The sequence below is a fragment of the Oryzias melastigma genome, linkage group LG11 (genome assembly GCF_002922805.2).
Source record: "Oryzias melastigma strain HK-1 linkage group LG11, ASM292280v2, whole genome shotgun sequence".
In the NCBI taxonomy this organism is placed as follows: Eukaryota; Metazoa; Chordata; class Actinopteri; order Beloniformes; family Adrianichthyidae; genus Oryzias; species Oryzias melastigma.
In genome coordinates this window covers 7,522,018-7,541,491 of record NC_050522.1, presented here as the reverse complement: position 1 = coordinate 7,541,491, position 19,474 = coordinate 7,522,018, and the positions used below count along the sequence as shown (strand labels likewise).

General features: G+C 40.0%; 1 protein-coding gene across 1 annotated transcript in view; it reads left to right on the top strand.

The window, feature by feature from the left end:
• The window catches only part of trappc3 (trafficking protein particle complex 3), a 7,202-nt gene extending 3,972 nt beyond the window's left edge, over positions 1-3,230 (top strand). Inside the window, exons 4-5 of the mRNA XM_024298236.2 lie at positions 1,770-1,952; positions 2,706-3,230. Of these exons, the coding sequence (XP_024154004.1) occupies positions 1,770-1,952; positions 2,706-2,825 (303 nt within the window). The 3' untranslated portion in view covers positions 2,826-3,230. The remainder of the gene's footprint in view (positions 1-1,769; positions 1,953-2,705) is intronic.
• Positions 3,231-19,474: the final 16,244 nt, after the last annotated feature.

Here is a 19,474-nt window from a genome sequence, read left to right as displayed (position 1 = left end):
ACGTCGGATGCCCTTCCTGACACAACCCTCTGTATTTATCCGGGCTTGGGACCGGCACAATGAGACCCTGGCTTGGGCCCCCTTGTGGGCGCTACATTGAGGGTGTCCCAAATCATCTGATGATAAAACAATTTCAAACTGCCACCCCCCTGCCCCAGTGCTGCCGTCCCACTGCCACTGTCAGATTGTTAGAAATCGTACGGTAGCAGCGTGGGGACTCAATGAGAGCTGTTGACATGGACCGAGTCGGCGATGACAGACGTCTATCTGGCGATCCCAGCCACTGTGTGTCCAAGTGGGGAGACGGCACTGATTCTGCAAAAAAATCACCATCCCAGACCTCCATTTTGATGAATTTCTATTGATGCTGAGAAGAATACGAAGAAGACAGAACTTTGTGCTTTCTTGGGAGACGTTGTCTAAAAACTTGCAAATTCACAAGATTATAATGTGTTCTCAAAATCTGAGTTGTGCATGACCAGTGTTGCCAAATGCCCCGCTTTTTATCTACCACCGAGTTACCTGGCAGCTGATTCCACCTTATGTGTATTGCTGTCGTCTCGAGACATTTACAGATTGTCCTATCAGAGCTGCCGCTAGCCAATTATCCAGCTGCCACCACCCAGCTGTCACCTGATTTTGTAATGGCGTCATTCCCAAAGTCTGATGGCCACCTGGCTGCTGCCTGGCTGCCACTGGACTACCAGTTGCTGCCCGACTACCACCCAGCTGCCACCTGCCTACCGTATGGCTGCTGCCCGACTATCACCCGGCTGCCGCCTTCTATATTCATGACAACACCAGTGATTTTCCAAAAAATCAGGCGGCATAAAAGATTCTGAAAATTCTGCCGATGTCTCGCCATCACGCGGTGACAGTTGTATTTGAGACTGTAGCATTAGGATGTGGCCTCTCTTGTCTACGACCCTCTCTGAGCTCAAACAAACCAAAAGCCTGCTGCACCAATTCAGGTCAACCACCATATGAAAGCATGTGACTAAGGCTTTGGATGGACAACGCCATTGTTCATCTATAGATGACCAGATATGAATAATCTTCTTTATCTACAGAGCTTTAGCTTTCATCTCCTTAAGCTTGGATCGATGAGGCTGCATTAGTGCTCTCCTGCACTTACCTGAAATGCAGAGCAGTTGTTTGATGTATTCCAGCTGCTGAGGAGATCCATACTTTCTCTACAGGACCTTTCATGGCACATCTGCTGAAACACTGGCCACCTGCTAGCTCACATAAATGTGTTTTCGTCTGAAAAATGGACCTTTATGTTTACAAATGACATGAAGTCCCTAAGACCAAACCTGACGTGTCTTTGGTTCTTGTTGTCTGCAAAGAAAGAAAACACAAATTTCAATTTGGAAAAGAAACTTTCCCAAAGAAACACCGGTAAGACTGTTCTGGAACTCTGTGTTCGTTGCTCCAGCTGCTTTCAAGGTGTTACTCCTGCTCGCCTGGGGAGTTACTCCACACATGTAACCACACACTAGTTCAGGGAACTGGTGATGAAGTGTGAAAATTCCAAATGCAAGAGCACAATGGGACAGGAGTCTGGAAAAAAGAACTGAAGAGTTTGTTTCTCTGAATCTTACATGACCTTTTGATAAACTCCCAAATCACTCAAATCATTTGTTTACTGTCAAAGGAGAGCAGAGAATATTAGAATTTTGGACATATTTTAAGCAGGAACGTCTCTCCTCCCCTCTGAAGGTTCCTCTGCTGACCTTCATTCTTAAATGCATGTTTCTGTCCTCCAGGTTGCATTTAAGATGTATTTGGGAGTCACCCCAAGCGTAACCAACTGGAGTCCAGCAGGAGACGAATTCTCCCTCATCCTAGAGAACAACCCACTGGCTGACTTTGTGGAGCTGCCAGATAACCACAACACACTAGTCTACTCCAACCTGCTGTGCGGCGCTCTGAGAGGAGCTCTGGAGATGGTGAGTTCAGCACGGATACTTGAATGAAGAACCAAACCAATCACTATAAGGGAAGTACTGTAAAGATACAAAGAGTATTCTAAGCAAATGATATAGTCTAAACAAACACAAACTGTGTGTAGTACACAAAAAACACACATTTGTTTTGTTATCGTGAGGAAAATTTTCACCCCCTGAACATTTACAAAAAACCCGCTACAATTTCTACAAACATCTAGTAATAATAAATCATTTATATTGAAGTGAATGATTCCACCCACAAAATTTGTGGAAAATAAAGCTGGAATTTAGTTTAAAAAACATGAAGGTTAAATAAATCTCTTCACAGTTTTCATGGTTGTAAATGTATTTGCTGCAGTAGCATGTAAATCATGTTTATTTCAGAAGAGCAAACACTCTGGCTGAGGGATTTCTTTGTGTTTAACAGTAGTCTCCAGTGACCTCCACAGTCTGCCTGATCAGGCTTGTGTAACCTTTTTCAGCTTAGTGGGCGTAATTCACTTTCACAAACATGTTCTTAAGATCAGATTGAACTAAATCTCCTGTTTTTGCAAGTAAAACAGGGTTTGCACTGTCGCCCAACTGACTGAAAACATGGAAGTGCTTCTTTTTTTTTTTTTTTCCGTTTCACCCACGCCTAATTAGAACGGCCAGAAATGATATCTGAGGGTCAAACCAACATGAAGCAGAACGCCGCTCTTGTGCAGAGACAGAACGTGTTGTTGTCACTCAGAAATCTACCAACTCCTTTAGGTCCAGATGGCCGTGGATGTGAAATTCGCCCAGGACACCCTCAGAGGAGACAGCGTGACAGAAATTCGCATGAAGTTCATCAAACGGATCGAAGAAAACCTTCCAGCAGGAGACGAGTGACAGAAAGACTTTCCAGAGCCTTTTCTTTTCCATTTTTACATTCATGAAAACATGGAGGTGACATCCAACCAGCTCAAAGGGCGGTGAAAGAAAAATAAAAGTGACGATGAGATCCAAAAGTGATTAAATCTGTTTCTGCAGCTTGTTTGAGAACGTTGAATGTCACTGTTTTAGAAAGTATTCCTCCCCTGTATGTTTTTGTCACTTTAAGACATCACTTTTTTTGTTTTGTTTTGATACAAATGTGTCGTATTTGGCAGAAAACTTGAAAGATTCATGTTTGTCTTTTTTTTTATTTTGAAGAACATTTTTCTTTTACCTTAAGAATGTAAATCTGTATGGCCATTTATCTGGCACGTTAATTTATGAATGAAATTAGAAGTAAAATCAGCACATTTAATGTCATGATTGTGGCGTTTGACTCTACATCTTTACTGTGGTGAAGCCTGGAGCTACGGTGGCCCTGAAGAGCAAATCGCACCGACAATGATCCCAACATAAAAACATGTTAAAGATAACAACAACAAAGTAAAACCAATTCTAGAAATTGTAGAAACCAAAACACAATTTCAAAAAAATTAAGTGAAATGTTAAAAACGTAACACAATATGAAACCAGACGAAGGATTAGATTAGACATAGCTTTATTAATCCCTTTGGGACACACCCTGGGGGAAATTAGGTGGTGGGCAGCAGCTGTTCTCGACAGCGCTTTATCACCCTGATGTACTATGGGACATGGCTACGTCCCAAAAGTTTTTGCACTTGGACTTTTTGAACTTGAACTTTTTTCCGATAAATGCAGCTTTTTTTTTTTTAGTTGTTGTGTTTCCATTAGGCAAATTTATCATCACAAATCCAATTTGCCCAATTTCATAGTCAATGGAAACGCAGCTACTTGTACACGCACCCACAGTGCCCTTTAGTGGTTGTTTCCCACTAAAGGGCAACTGGTTTGTTAGTGGGAAGGTAATGAATATATAAGCCAATTTATGGTGTTTTTTAAAAAAAAAATTTTAAATCACGTATAATCTCTCCTGAGTATAAGATGAACCCCTTGCCAAACTATCCAAAAAAAAAAAATGCGACCTAGGCCAAATCTTCCCATCCCCCTACAGCTTCTCCTTACCCCTCCAATTGTAGGGACATATTTGGAGGGGTAGGGGTGTCCAAAATAGTTTTTTAAGGGCTAACTTTTGTAGCGGAGGCTCGGCATCCTTCTGGTGCGAGGGTTAGCCTTTACAAAACTATCTCAGATTATTTTGTGGTGTTCTGCGTTGCGCTGTACCGTGGAGAAGAAGTGCTTTTCTTTGTTATGAGTTATGAACCAATAAGTTTACATTTAAATGTAAGTAATGACTTTGTTTTAGCATGACTTCTGAAGTTATAAAACCAAAGTCATGTATTAACTGTGTTAACTTTGCGCTGACGTAGCTGACTGGCGACTATTGATGACATCATGAAGTGGGAGTAACATCTGAATTTGAAGACACTATTTCTCCATAACTATGTCCGACTTCCTTCACTACTCACTATAAAGTGCATTTGCCATTTTCTTGTGCTGTCCGACTCTACAATTCCAAAATCGAGGGCCCTTGAAATTACCCAGAAGTCTTTGCGAAAAACCAGTGTGCATCAATGTTTACTACATTTGCAAATATAGACCACAATGCATTGCTTTTAAACATTGTTTTGTGAAAAAAAAGTGTTTAAATGTAATTTTGTTTAATAAACCATCCACATTTTCATCATCAGAACACAGTGGAGTCATAAATAGACGTAGTAAAATGTTCGTATTGATTCGATTTTCACTTTGAGAAATCTGTGACGTCATATGCGCCGTTTAGAAAAAAGAAATGTAGTGAGCATGGTGTCAGAATTGATTTTAAAATCCAGATAGTCCTGCACTTTGTAGTTTACAGTAGTTAGGGATTAGGGAGGGAATTCCAACACTACCAATGTCTCTGTTTGCAGGGCTAAATGTAAGGGGTAGGGAGAAGTCACAAAACAAATATGGTACCTACCTTTTTACAGTTTCCCTAAAATAGAAAATACATTTTGGAAAACAAAAGTAATTGCCAGAAATACAGAATAAATGTTAAAAAAAGAAACAAAAGAAGAAACCAACTGCTCCCACCAACATGCACACCTGCTGTTTATCATCTCAGTTCGTCTGCAGTTCAGCCGCTCTCTGCAAAAGTCAAAACAAACACGAACCAGCGCCAGCCTTTCCAAAAGCACATGGAAGTAATCTGTGTGCACCAGCATACATGTGCGGTGTGTGGGTTGTCACACCTGTGAATGGCTTTATGTCACCCAGCAGTAATGAGCTGAATTTCCCAATTAACTTTAGTGCACACCTCGTCAATATCTGAAAGCACAGATGGCTATTCACACATGTACACACAAATCATTCCTGTGTTGGAAAAAGAGGTTCTGCATGCCATAGAAATTGTTTTTTTCTATATAATTTTTGGAGTGTTATTATGTAACAGGAACACTCCAGCTGAACCTGTAAGTCTGCAGATATCAGTTAGAGGATGGGATCATCAGATTGGGATTTCCTTTAGTAGAAATCTGTCAGCTATTAGCTGCTGGAAACCTGAAGTCTTTTTGCTGTTTTATAGCTGCTGTTACATAAACCTCAGTTACATCTCCAAACTCTTCTCTCACCTGCCACCAGAGGGTGCTGTCTACACTACATTTCACCCACTGCTCCCCAAACACAAGATGTACATTTGCTCTCCTCTTGCCAAGATAATACAGTTGGGAGATAAATTAACATCTTTCTCAGATTAGGATTACGGATTGATGATCCCCTGGCGGTGACCGACCAACGCCGGGATGAAGTCTCACGTCGATTTGGCTCAGCATTAGAGAAGTTCCGAGTTCCTCTCGTCTTTGTACTCTGACAGAAGCATTATCCCAGGATTTCTGATGATTATTTACTCCTCCTCCTTGCAGAGTTGTGATTATTTGAAAGGATTGGGAGTAAAAAGCGGAAGCATCAAGAGAGTCAACACTGCAAAAAGGAGTGCGTGCCTTCAGGCCAACTCTCCACACACTACATTTGCATACCTATGCACCTTGTAGGCCTGCGATGTGTTTGTTGGAGACAAAGCTACAGAGGAAATTCTTCCTTTTTTTTTTTTATTCAGAAGCTCATTGTAAAGTACTTGGCAGGCTTGGAGCTGTCCACCTGGGGATGGATGGACAGCTGGGTTTCTGCACTCGTGAAAACCCTCCGCCATATGTTTGCAGGACTCGAATGCGCGCAAAAAAAGGACTTTCACGCTGTGCATTGAGGCTGAAGCGAGAATGAATTTATTACAGCTACTCCACTTACAAAATAGGCTCTAAAACACAGTGGAAGCACCTCGTCCAAACTCGCAAATTCAATATTTGTCTGCCGTCAGCCTGGAGAGCTTTGTGATGATGGTTTTCACAGTTTTTTGCCATTAAGGGAAGTATCAAGACTGCCCCTTTATGACTTCACTCCTCATATCCTGGACAAATAAAACGTCCTATTGAGAAATTAAGACTAATAAATTTTCCTTTCGTCAGCCTCTCATATTTATCTGTAAACCACGTCTCTCAAACTTTTATTTTTACTTGTTTTCCTCCAAATATTTCATCTGTATTTTTAAGAAAACTTTATTAGTGCAGACCTGGAAAACAAGTAGCAAATGTTACAGGCTTGAGACAGCGCACGCTGATCTGCTTTAAGCCAGATAAATGCTTCCACGTGGCCTTTATGGGAACCAAATGTTGGAAGGCACGCTGTGACAGCAAAGCCCAGCACACAGCCTGGTACTGACCTGGTCCTATGAACGCTGCATCCATCTCATCTGTTTTCACCCACCATAACTCATGCTGCATCCACCTTCGTTTCTCCTGCTCTGCTTTTTTTTATTTAAATCATTTGTTCTTTCTTAATTTGATTTTTGCAAATTTTATTTGAGAGTCAGAGAAAGGATGTGTCGGCTGTTGACCTCTGGGGAATGTTCTACATCTTGTAAACCTTGTCCAGTTCTTACGTGTGGATGTAAGGTTTTCTTGACAAGCCTGACGTCCTCAGAGAAGCTCGCTTCATAAAATGTGGACGTTTGGACCTAATTGCAGCCATTTACTGACATCATCCTTTTTGAAACAATTACTCCCTTTGCTGCAGACTAATTGTGGCTGTACCAATGATGTAATGAGTCAGCACTAGACCTCAACATAAGACACTTAATGCCTTAGTCACATGTATAGGGCTTTTGGGTTGTCCAGGATTCATCTTTAAGGGAGTGCAGGTGTTTCTTGCAGTTCCCTTGAGGCTCCCTCATGGTACGGCCACCTTAAGGGATGCAATAAAAATGGAACAAACCATTGTGAGAGAAGTGTATTGTAAAATATTTTAATGTTGCATTTTTATGCTATTGTCCGACGCCCTCCTGCTACACTTTAGTCAATAAAAAGATGAGAGCACTGGCTCCTTACTTACCATGAGTGGATGCTACACACAGGATGTCAGGTGATACTTAGGTACCTATGACCACACAAGCTACACTCCGATTGTATTTCATATTTTCCACACTGATAAGCCTAAATGCTTTTCTAGAAATGACAGGGAGCCTTATAAACCGGAGTGCCTTATATGCGGATTATTTCTGGTTGTTTACTGACGTAAAAGCAACTTTCAGAGGTACACAAATCTCTGTCAGAATGTTTGGTTGGGAGTTATTGTGAATACGCAAACGTAGATAACGTGTAGTTGTGTCGGACTGTCTTTTTTTTCTCTAACAAGGTTGAGTGTTAATGTGGTCACAGAAACGTTTGTTTTAGTGGAACCAGGCTATATTTTTAAGTTTTGCTAACAAGGTTGGGAGTTCCAGGTATTGTGAATATGCTAACCCTTGTGACCCAGCTAACGTCGCAGTGTCGAACTGTTCTATTTTTTTTTTTTTAAGTGTTACTTACAAGGTTGAGAGTTGATGTAGTCACAGGAAAGTTGGTTTTAGATGTATCAGGCTATTTTTTTAAGTTTTGTAAACAAAGTTGGGAGTTCTAGGTATTGTGAATATGCTAACGCTTCAATACGTGTAGCGTTGTTGGACTATTTTATTTATTTATTTATTTTTTTACACGTCTTACTTACAAGATTTAGAGTTATTATTGACACAGAAACATTTGTTTTAATGGTGTCGAGCTATTTTTTTAAGTTTTGTTAACAAGGTTGGGAGTTTCAGGTATTGTGAATATGCCAATGCTTCAACACGGCTAACGTGTAGCATTGTTGGAGTGTGGCTATGTCCGAATTCCTTCACTATTCAGTATATAGTCCGTAAGCCATTTTGTAGTGCTGTCCAATTCGACAATTCCAAAATCGAGTGCCCTACAAATTTCCCTGAAGTCTTTGCAAAAAACTAGCATGCATAGATGCTCACTGCATTAGCGAATATAGACCACAATGCATTGCGTTTGAACAAATTGTGCAAATAAAATGCGTTTAAATGTAATTTTTTAGTTAAACCATCAACGTTTCATTATCAGAACACAGTGGAGTCACAAAAAAAAAAAAAAAAAGTCTGTATTGATTAGATTTTCACTGTGTGAAATCGATGACGTAATCTGCCGTTTGGGGGAAAAAAGTAGGGAGCATGGTATCCGAATTGCTTTTAAAATCTAGATAGTCCTGCTCTATATAGTTTTTTTTTTTTTGTTAGAGTTTGTAGACTGTGATTTTTTTTTTTTAATTTACTTGTTACTAACTAGTAACACAGTTCGACACCGCGACACGTCAGCCACCTTAGTGTAGCTAATATGCGCTAATGCTTCTAACATGGCTACCATGTAGCGTGTCACGAACAAGTGACACATTCAAGTTCTAGAGTAACTGTGAACACGCAGTTAATAAAATCTAACTGACTCTTAATTTACCCTATAGTTTGTAGCGCCTTATGTATGATATGTTTGAAAACAGTACATAATATAATAAGATGCCCCCTATATTGTGGAAAATAGGGTAATTTTCTAATTTCTAACACTTTTTCTAAAATCTTTATCACTTGGACAGGATTCAGAAAGGTTGAAAAAATAAAAAATTCTGTTTGACACACCTGCGTGTCACTTACTTCACCTTTATACGTTAAGTATTCACAACAACCTGTTGCCCACAGCATGGTCGTAGAAAAATGAGACCTTGATATTTAGTGTTGACCACTTGCTTGGCTGTTGAACATTTTTCACCCGCAGATAGCCCTTATCCACCCGTAAGGGCAGTTGTGACTCAGGCTTAACCTGTGGACACAAATCTTGTTTGGAAAAGTGGTGTGGGAGCACCATGACTGGTTGAAACCTGCCTAAGCTCCCTGGTGGGTTCCCCAGATTTTCCACTTTGCAAAGTCCTCCATGTAATCGTTTAGATCCAGTTGAAGGTCCTGCTTTGCTTACAGCTCTCCTTTGAAAGACTATTGTTTATCCAGTTCTGTCAAAATTCCCTCCCCAGGCTTACAGGCTGCTGAACTGCTGCTTTAAACTGGATTTCCCAGCTCACCCCTGCAAAAGCACGGACGCTGCGGCGTGTCACATAAAGAGATTGGAGGGACAGAACACACATCATACACAGATTACAGCGGCATGTTTCTCATGATGCATCTGTCCCAAGCAGGCCATCCATTTCACTTGTGAAGCCTACAATCTAAGCAAAGAGCAGGACATAAATCTGCACACCAGCCCTGAAGCTTTACATCCATTCATCATCCATACGCCCGGAGAATCTTCCGCTTGAAGTATGGCTTTCCCGTTTCACCTCACACTGAAACAATGAGCTGAACGTGAAGTGTGGAGCGAACACATTTACTAGCTTGTAGAGCAAACATTCCAGAAAAAGAGAAGACAGAAAATCACATTTCCAATAATTTTTTTTTTTTTTTTGTCGGTGATCTATTTGTTTATTTCGTTTTGTGGAACAACATTTTAGCAGGAGTTCATTAGAAATTCACCGGAGTAAGCCAGCACTAATTTCCCATCATCCCTTTGTTTACAACCACAAGCTAACATTAAGGGGGCAACAAAAATTGGAGCAGGGAGCTCCTGGTCGATTGTAGTTTGTACAACTGCAAACTTTTTTAAACAGTATCTGCTTCTGATTCACTACAATTTGAATAAAGAAAGAGTCAAAAACACAATTTTAATCGTAATTCTCCTTATAAATGTCTTTGATCATCAGAAAAATACTGCAAGAACATGTTAAAAAAACACAACTTTTTCTGGAGTGGGTCTGTAATTAAGAGTAATAATATTGATTTTTTTCTTTAGGAATATTTGTTATAAATGTAAATAAAAAGTTAAAATATTGTATTTTGGTGATATTTCTGCTTGAAAATCAGAATGGAGATCTTCAGTTCAATTTCAGTCACAATCAGACATTAGAGGAGCAAACACTAAAGCTATACGATGATGTGCAACTGTCAGATGTTTGCAACTTCACTTCACAGTTTTGTGTCAAAAAAAAGTTAAACAGCTCATTCCAGCCAGTACTGTATTTTCCACACCATAGGGCTTACTGTATCATAAGGTGCAGTCTTTATTTGGAGGTCTGTTTCTGTACTTAACGGTGCACAGTATTATAAGGCACAAAAAAAAAAACAAGGTAACAAGTAAAATAGTGAGTTTAGTTCAACTTTATTGATACAAATCACTCTTATTATTTTTTAATCAATCTCCCACAAAAATGAAACAGCTGCATAATTCCATAATCAAACATGCCGGTTCCCTCTCATCTCCCTCTCATGTTTGTCGGAATCGGTCTCATTGCCAGGCGGATGTTCAGCAATGATGCCGGTGTAGTACCGACGTAGGTTCCCCCTGCTAGAATGTGTATCTCCAGTTTCGTAGCACCCATATTTTTTCCCCAGAAGTGTAAAATGAAGGTGAATGATTATGACCAACTTTGTTCTTGGGCTTTTGTGAATTTACTGTAACATTTGATTTTTTTTTTAAACCACCTAATACGCAAGGGGGCACGGATTCTGTCAGGCCGCTGCTGATCCAGCCTGCCAGAATCTGTGCCCTCCAAATATTTGTAGCAGAAACAACAAATATGATTGTGAACGACAAATGATTGTCCATTATTACATGCTTCCATAACAAAGTCACTTTCAGAAATCACGTTTTTTATCCTAAATTAGTCAAACAAAGGTTTTGCTTGTTTTAACTCAAGAAGCTGTTGTCGTTTTACATAGAATATGTAAGGAAATAAATGACAATAAACTCCAACCCCCCCCCCCCACAATAAAGTGTACTGTAATCATCCATCTTATTTTTGCACTTTTTGGGACAAAATCTAAGTGTTACAAAACAAATCAACAATGCCTGAGCGCGGGGATACACATTCTGGCAGGGGGAACTTACCTTGGCACCAATGGCAGCTTTAGCAAGGTCGGACAACAGTTACAGCAAATACTTCATCCCAGGCGTCCACAATCCCTTCACATTTATCCCTTTTCAGCTAGCTTTATTTTTAAAACTTAGCATTGTCTTTGTTTTTGTCGTTAGCTCTTGCCGCCTCACTAGCGGTCAGACATGTCCTTAGCAACCGTCGCTAGCATCATTGGCTCCTGTCGTTTCACGGTGTCGTCAGATAAGTCCTTATCAACAGTTGCTAGCGTTGTTTCCTCATGCTGTCATAAAAGTCCTTGTACAGTGGTTACATTTTCAAAATTGTTTCCTCTCTATATAGCGGTTTACTGTGGGACTGTCGGTTAACACAGACTGTCAGACATGTCACTAAGTATTCTCAAATATCCTTATCCTTGTTTGCTCTCACTGATCGAAGAAATGGCATGGCTGACGCTAATGCCGGCTTTAGTAAAAGCATATCTTTTTTTAACAATTTTTTTAAACTGTTGATAAGGACTTATCTGACGACACCTTGAAACGTCAGGAGCTAATGATGCTAGCAACTGTTGCAAAGGACTTGTCTGATGACACTGTGTAATGACAGGAGCTAACGCCGCTAGCAACTGTTGCTAAGAAACTTTCTGACAGCTCTCCGTAACGACAGGAGCTAACGACGCTAGCAACTGTTGCTAAGGTACTTTCTGACAGCTCTCCGTAACGACAGGAGCTAACGATGCTAGAAACGGTTGCTAAGGACAGTTCTGACCACGCAGTGAAGCGACAGGAGCAAAGAACAACAACAATGGCTATTGCAAAGTTTTAAGCATAAAGCAAACATCACAAAGCAAACACAACGTAATCATCAAAGAAGTGTGAACAAGCAGAAGATATTGTGCATAGACATGAACAAATGTTCAATAAACTTGTTTCATAGACATAGACAAAGACATATTTTTGGCACTAATGGAACCCCATAATTTTGGGATATTTGTCCTCTTCATATCTGTTTTATGCTGTAGTAGCTTAGAATTGTTTTAGTTTTACACAAAGATTAAGTTTAACACGTGAAACTGAATCTTTGTGTAAATATGGAAAGTAGGGGAGTGTCTTTGACTAGCAATCAAGTAAATCCAATCAATAAAGTCAATCACAAATTAAGTTATGCATCATTTTCAAGTATTATAACATGCAAAAATAAGCTGTATTTAGATGTTTACAAAAAGGATGCTAGAATTTTTTAAAAGTCTTACTCTCAATACTAATTTGAAAGGGTTCCTCAGGGTTCAGTAATCATCTTTGCTCTTTAACTCCAATTAGGAGCTAAAACAATCACTTGTATTTTTACTTCTTCGGATGAACTATTCTTCAGTCTCTGACAGCTTTTCTGCCTAGTTTTAAATATTTTCATTTGTTTTCGTTCCGTATTATTGCTAAAAAATAACAAGCCTCTTGCTGCGTCTGCACTCAGACAGAGATTTTACGGTCTGGACAGCCAGTGTGGACGGAGCTCGCCTCCTCACAGGTCTGTAATAGAAATCAGATGTCACACCGTAAAGAAAAAAGTGAAAGATGCACACATTCAGCACCCCGTGTGCTAAATGTTTGAGTGAAAGCCCCGTGGATTCAGGTTTATAAAAACGCGTTCCTCTACATTCGGGACAGCTACTCAGCAGCCATAATCTATACTGGAAATGTGGATTTTGTGCAGTAAAAGTCTACGGTTCCAGTGTCAGAAGCATATTTGAAAACCCAAGCAGACATGTATATGTGCTCGTATTTATTGTCCCCCCTATGCATATATTTTGAACACATAATATACTCTGAAATGTGGATTTCTGTTCCAAACATGCCCTTTTGATTTCCTGAGCCATGTCGTTTAGTGATGTGAGCACCAGACCAAACGTTCTTCCGTTTTATAACCTCGGGGACAGGATGTTTTTTGGTGTAGAAGGCCTGTCTGAAACACGTCTACAAGCCTGCATCAGCTTCACCTGTGTGCTTTTTTTTCTGCTGGGACTCCATGTTTTCAGCTGGGAGGTGTTGAAAGCTCCTTCTGTGGGCCTCATAAACCTTTTCTGATTTAAACGGCCAGGTTGGGTTGAAAAGTCTAAAAAAGTCTGATATAACGGTAACTCATCCAAGACAACCATGGTGTCCTGCCAGACACATCCTGAAAGGAAATCAGCTCTAAAAATCTCCATTTCTTGCAAATTTTCTGGGCTTACTAAGCTGGTTTTGTGTCTACATGCAAGCTCCAACATCTTTGATATTAAAGTCGTCAGTTAAGAGAATGTTAAAGGTAGGAAATTACTCAAAAACCTTTCCAGCTTTAGTTAGTTTAGCTTGATTTCACACAAACTAGACCAAATTACCCAAACATGTCACACAAGACCCACTCTTGGGTTCTTGTGGCATTTTTCTGATGATGAAGAGGGCATTTCATTTTTCCTGCATTAATATGAAATCGTATTTTGATGATAATCAATGAGTATTACACATCTGTTACATGAAGATTGATTGATGTTACTGTTTACTGAAATCATGAAATAATGCTTAATCAACAATAATCAATAATCAACAACTTTGCTTTTGGGAATTTAAAAAAACAAGAAAAAACACTTGTATCTGATCTGATCAGAACCGGGTTGCATAACTATGCAAATCTGTAAAATGAGGTAACTCAGTAGGTGTGGGATTGTATAACTTTGCTTCTTCCCACTCCTTTTCAAACAAACAATTAAACTCTACTTGACTTTAGCTAATTATTCTGAAAATTAATGAACCAAATGTGACATGAGTGTGTTTTGTTTTTGTTTGTTTTCTATTTTCTAATCAGTGCATTTCCTTATTTCTGTAATGAGTTTGAAATATTTGTGTGTCTTGTCCTGTATTTTTCACTCCATGCTTCAAATCAATTAATCAATCAATCAATCGATCAATCTTTGCTCTTTCATTCTCTACCACTTTCTGAGGTGTTTCTCACTTTGGGGTCTCCAGTCCATATTCTGTATGTTTCTGTATATTATTCCAGCTACTTGGTTGTGGCGCTCCATGTATGTTTTCCAAGACAGCATCTTACACCCTGCAGTTATGTGTAACAAGGGTCTTGTCTGGTGTGGTAGATCTGAGCCTCTATCGCTCTGTTGTTCAGGGCTTGTTCCTGTGCTGCCAGGATCAGAGCTTCTGTGCTGTCCTGCAGGGGAGCCCTCTCTAGCCATTGATAGGACTTCTTAATATCAGCCACTTCAGTTATTATCCGGTGGTACATCCCATGTAGGGGCTTGTCCTCCCATGAGGCTCTGTCCTCCAGCATCAAATTCTCTGCTTTCCATTGCCTGAGACATTCACTGAGCACACTGTCAGTTGACATACTCATGCATCTTGGATGTTTCATTGTGGATAGTACCTTCTATGCTCACTAGTCCTCAGCCTCCTTCCTGTATACAATCTCAGGGTGCTGGGTTTGGGATGGAACCCTCCATGCATGGTGAGGAGCTTTTGAGTCTTAACATCTGTGGTCTGTATCTCTTCCTTTGGCCATCTTATTATTCCTGCAGGGTCTCTGATGACTGGCAGTGTGTAACTGTTTATTGTCCAGGTCTTGTTCTTGCCATTGAGCTGGCTTCTCATGACTTGTCTTACTCGTGGAGGTATTTAGCTATTGCAGCTTTCCTTGTTGCCTGTTCCAGGTTGCCATTTGCTTGTGGAATTCCAAGGTACATGTAACTTTCCTCAATGACTCCCATTGTTCCTTCTGGGAGTGAGACCCCTTCTGTGTGGACTACCTTGCCTCTCTTTGTCACAATCCACCAGCATTTTTCAAGCCCGAATGACATCCCAATGTCAGTGCTGTAGATAATAGTGGTGTGGATCAGGGAGTCAATGTCGCGCTCGCTCTTAGCGTATACCTTCATGTCATCCGTGTAGAGGAGGTGACCAATGGTGGCCCCATTTCTGAGTTGGTATCCATAGCCAGACTTATTGATTATTTGGCTGAGGGGGTTCAGACCTATGCAGAACAGCAGTGGAGACTGAGCATCACCTTGGTATATGCAACATTTGATGGACACTTGGGCAATTGACTTACCATTGGTTTCAAGGGTGGTTTTCCACAACTTCATTGAGTTTCCTATGAAGGCTCTTATGCCTAGTTTCCACTGAGCGGTCCTGTTTATGTTGTACATCTCCAAGCATTCAGTGATCCAGGTATTGAGTCATAGGCTTTCTTGTAATCAATCCAGGCTGTGCACAGGTTGGTGTGTTGTGAACTGCAGTCTTGCACGACTGTTGTGTCAACCAGTAGTTGGTGTTTGGTTCCTCTGGAATCTCTACCAATGCTCTTCTGTGTGTTGCTCATTAGTTGATACGTGTGCCTATGTATTTTGGTTGCAATGATGCCTGACATGAGCTTCCATGTTGTGGAGAGACAGGTTATTGGCAGGTAGTTGGATGGGACTTTACCACACACGCACACACACATATATAGGACAATAATCTAATTTGTGTTTATAATGCTAGTGATTTATTAGTTATTTCTGTCAATAGAGTGTAAATACTGGAAGTAATAAAAACATCTTTATACTGGAGATGGGAACAGGTGTTTTCTTTTTTTTATACTGCAGATTAGGGGTGTTCAAAGTCAGTCCTCGAGGACAGGCCTCCTGCTGGTTCTCCAAAAAATTCTGCCTTATTCCCTGCTGATTACCTGGATCAGGTGTGTTTGGCCAATAATAAATTTCAATCGCAGGTTGGTTGGAAAACATGTAGGACACTCACTGACCCTCAAAGACTGACTTTGTACACTCCTGCTGTAAATGCTGCTTGTTTACCGATTAGCAACAAGCCTAAAATTATATCTATTTTATGTGGTCTTCTCAAATTTACTATCTTGACTTTATTGAATACACATTTTTTTTCATGATCTAAAAAATAAATTTAGGTGTTCAGAGGTTACAAAATCATCAATAAAAGCTTCTTTAAGCTTTAGACATAGCAGCTCAGGTAAAATAACTGCTGTTGTCTTAATAACAATAATAAAATTGTTCAAAATACATGTTTTTGATCCTTTGAAGTGCAATGGCCTTCCACTCTGCTGTTCTTATGTGCCACCCCTTCAAAGTCTTCTGCCCCCCTCCCGCCACCCCATAGAAAATGTTCTTTATGGCTTTACTTATACTCACATAAACTTAATAAAATATACTTCTGTTGTTCTACTGTTTTTGCTAAGAATTGCGAGGGACTAAGACTTAAAAGAGAACAACAAGGAGTTTTTTTTTCCAAAATTTAATGATTTATTTTTCAGCAAAACAAAAAATAATTAGAAAATCTACAAAAGGAGTGCATTTAGAAAGATTGAATAACAACAGCTGACTCAACCAACCAGCAGAAACCACTGAACCAACACAGGGGAAATTTGAAGCCTTTGAAAAAAGACTATTGGCCAAACCATTAAAACAAGACTGTTTTTTTATTAAAACACAAATGCATGACAATTGAACAGCTGTGGTTAAGCTAAATAATAATATTTAAGTTGCATTTGTACTCCTCTTTGACAAGCTGTGCAAGTGGCACCTCCCACCACCCGCTTCCTGGAGTGAACCTTTGGTTTATGCCAACCCACAGGGCTCCAAGAGCAGCTGAACCAGCAGCTTCCTCAGCACTGGTAACTGAAAGCAGGTGAGAGTCCAATTAACAGATACTTTACTTAGACAAACACCAAAATAATCTCTGAATAAGCTGTAGAAAAATGTCTGAAGCTGGAGACAAAGCGATGCACTGGCAAAATCCTTAAGACACATTTTAAATCAATGTTTCCAGCTGACTGTGCATTGAATTGAAGCAAATGACAGAAAATGTAAACTTCATAGAAAGCAATGATAGTGTGAACCAGAAACTGAGGTGTGCAGAGCATGGAGGGTTACTCATGCTGCTGTCTTAAGACCTTTCATGAAAACAAACTCATTAGCTCTCTGTGAAAGCAGACCCACTCCAAAGAAAATTGTGTTTTTTTAACATGTTGTGGTATTTTTCTGATTATGGTGGATAAAAAAGTTTAAAGCTGCATTTTTTGAGTAGTTCTTTATTTAAATCAATGTTAATCAGATCAGATGAAAAAATCCAGTTTGAAAAGGAACTTTTTGTTATGTAAAAAAAAGGCTAGGAGAGCCACAAGCTTCCTGCTGTGCCTCACTCTGATGCATCCACTTGTAGACAACAGGATCTATATACATCTATGTTCTTCTAGTCCGAGCTGGAATCTGGCTCAAAACTTTACAGCTGGAAAACTCCAATATTGAGGGGGACCTGCCTGCAGACAAGATGGCGCCCAGGAATCATTAGCCGGAAGAATTATGCCACCATTAACTAAAACTTTTTATTGTCAATAAAATGTTGAAGTGTACAAGATGATTCAGTGGCTGACACGACTCACATAAATGAAAAAGACACAACATGGTAACAAAAGCCAGCAACATGACCACAAAAGCCAACAACACAACGACAAAAGCCGAAAACACGATGACAAAACCCAACGACACGATGACAAACACCAACAACATGACAACAAAACATGAAGTAGGCGACAAAAGCCGAAGCACAACAACAAAAGCCAAACCACGACAACAAAAGCCAAACCACGACAACAAAAGCCAAAGCACGACAACAAAAGCCAAAGCATGACAACAAAAGCCGAAGCACAACAACAAAAGCCAAACCACGACAACAAAAGCCAAAGCACGACAACAAAAGCCAAAGCACGACAACAAAAACCAAAGCACGCCAACAAAAGCCGAAGTACGACGACAAAAAACGAAGCATGACGACAAAAGCCAAAAACATGATGACAAAAGCCAAAGCACGACAACAAAAAACGAAGCATGACGACAAAAGCTGGTGCACAACAACAAAAGCCGAAGCACGACGACAAAAGCCACAACATGATGACAAAAGCCAAGGCGCAATGACAAAAGCCGACAGCACGACGACAAAAGCCAAAGCACAATGATGAAAGACACAACACGATGGCTTTTGTTGTTGTGTGTCGGCTTTTGTTGGTTTGCTTGTGCTTTTGTCTTGTTGTTGTGCTTCCGCTTTTGTCTCATGTTGTGTCTTTTGCATTTATGTGGGCCGTGTCGGCAGCCCTAAAAAAAATAAAAATATTGGAGTGGGGCTTAAAAAAATATCAAACGCTTTTAAATGAAAATGGTTCCATGCTATCAGGTTATAAAGATCTGTCCATTTGATCATCTTTTTATACAGCAGAAATCATTTTCAGTACAGCAGAGTTTTTGTTTGACATTTTTTGTTGTCATCAGTAAAGATTTTCTTTAATTTTTTTTTTTTTTTTTAAGTTTCAATTTAACCATTTATTTGTTGTGTGCCTGTGTTGTCATTTCCTATTCCCTCCTCATGTTTGTATAAAAGAGCTTCTTCTTTTATTCATGACAATTCAAACCACAGTTGTGCCACAAGCAGAACGACAGAGCAACAGTCTGTTTCTATTACAGCACATTTGGTTTTTGCTGCAGTCGGTGTTGCTGCAAACACCATAGAAACCTTTTCCGAGGACATCAAAGCCGGCGGAGCTAAGTGAAGGAGATCTGAATGTCCTCAGAGATGTGTCCTGGAGGAGTGGAGCATAACTTGAACTGTGAGGGAACATCCAGCAGTTTTTTTCTGCTTTTCCTTGTTGCTCCTCATTTCCTTCTTTTCTGTTTGACTTTCTTGGCAGCCGTGAATGAGTGCAGATAGATGATGCTGAGAGAAAAATGATGGCAGGCACTGGCTAAGACGAATGTGATGACACTTCATTTTATGCAAGTCACTTTTCTAGCATGAGGAGATCAGGAGTGTTTCCAGACGGCATGTTCTTGTTCCTCGTTTCTTCCTGAGTTGGGAAATGGAGAAATGAAAGATATTTGTAAAGACCCAACTGCAGATGGAGATAGAAAGAAGAATGTTACAATGAATCTTTATTACAACTCAAGTAAAAGTGAATAGAGACTCAAACAAACTTTAAATAAAATAGGGTGAATGACAGATTGATGTCACATAGAAAGAAAGAGACGGGAAAATCCACCAGCATAAAATACCAGATTATTCTACCAAAAGTATTTGAATACTTAAAGCACAACATATCAATAAGTCACTAAATAATTAACTCTGTGAATAACCATATGGAAACTGCACTGGATGGTGAAGCGCTGTGAAGTGGCGCGGAGACCGCTTCCATTCCCTTGAACGAAAAGCAGAGGTTGTGTGTGTGTG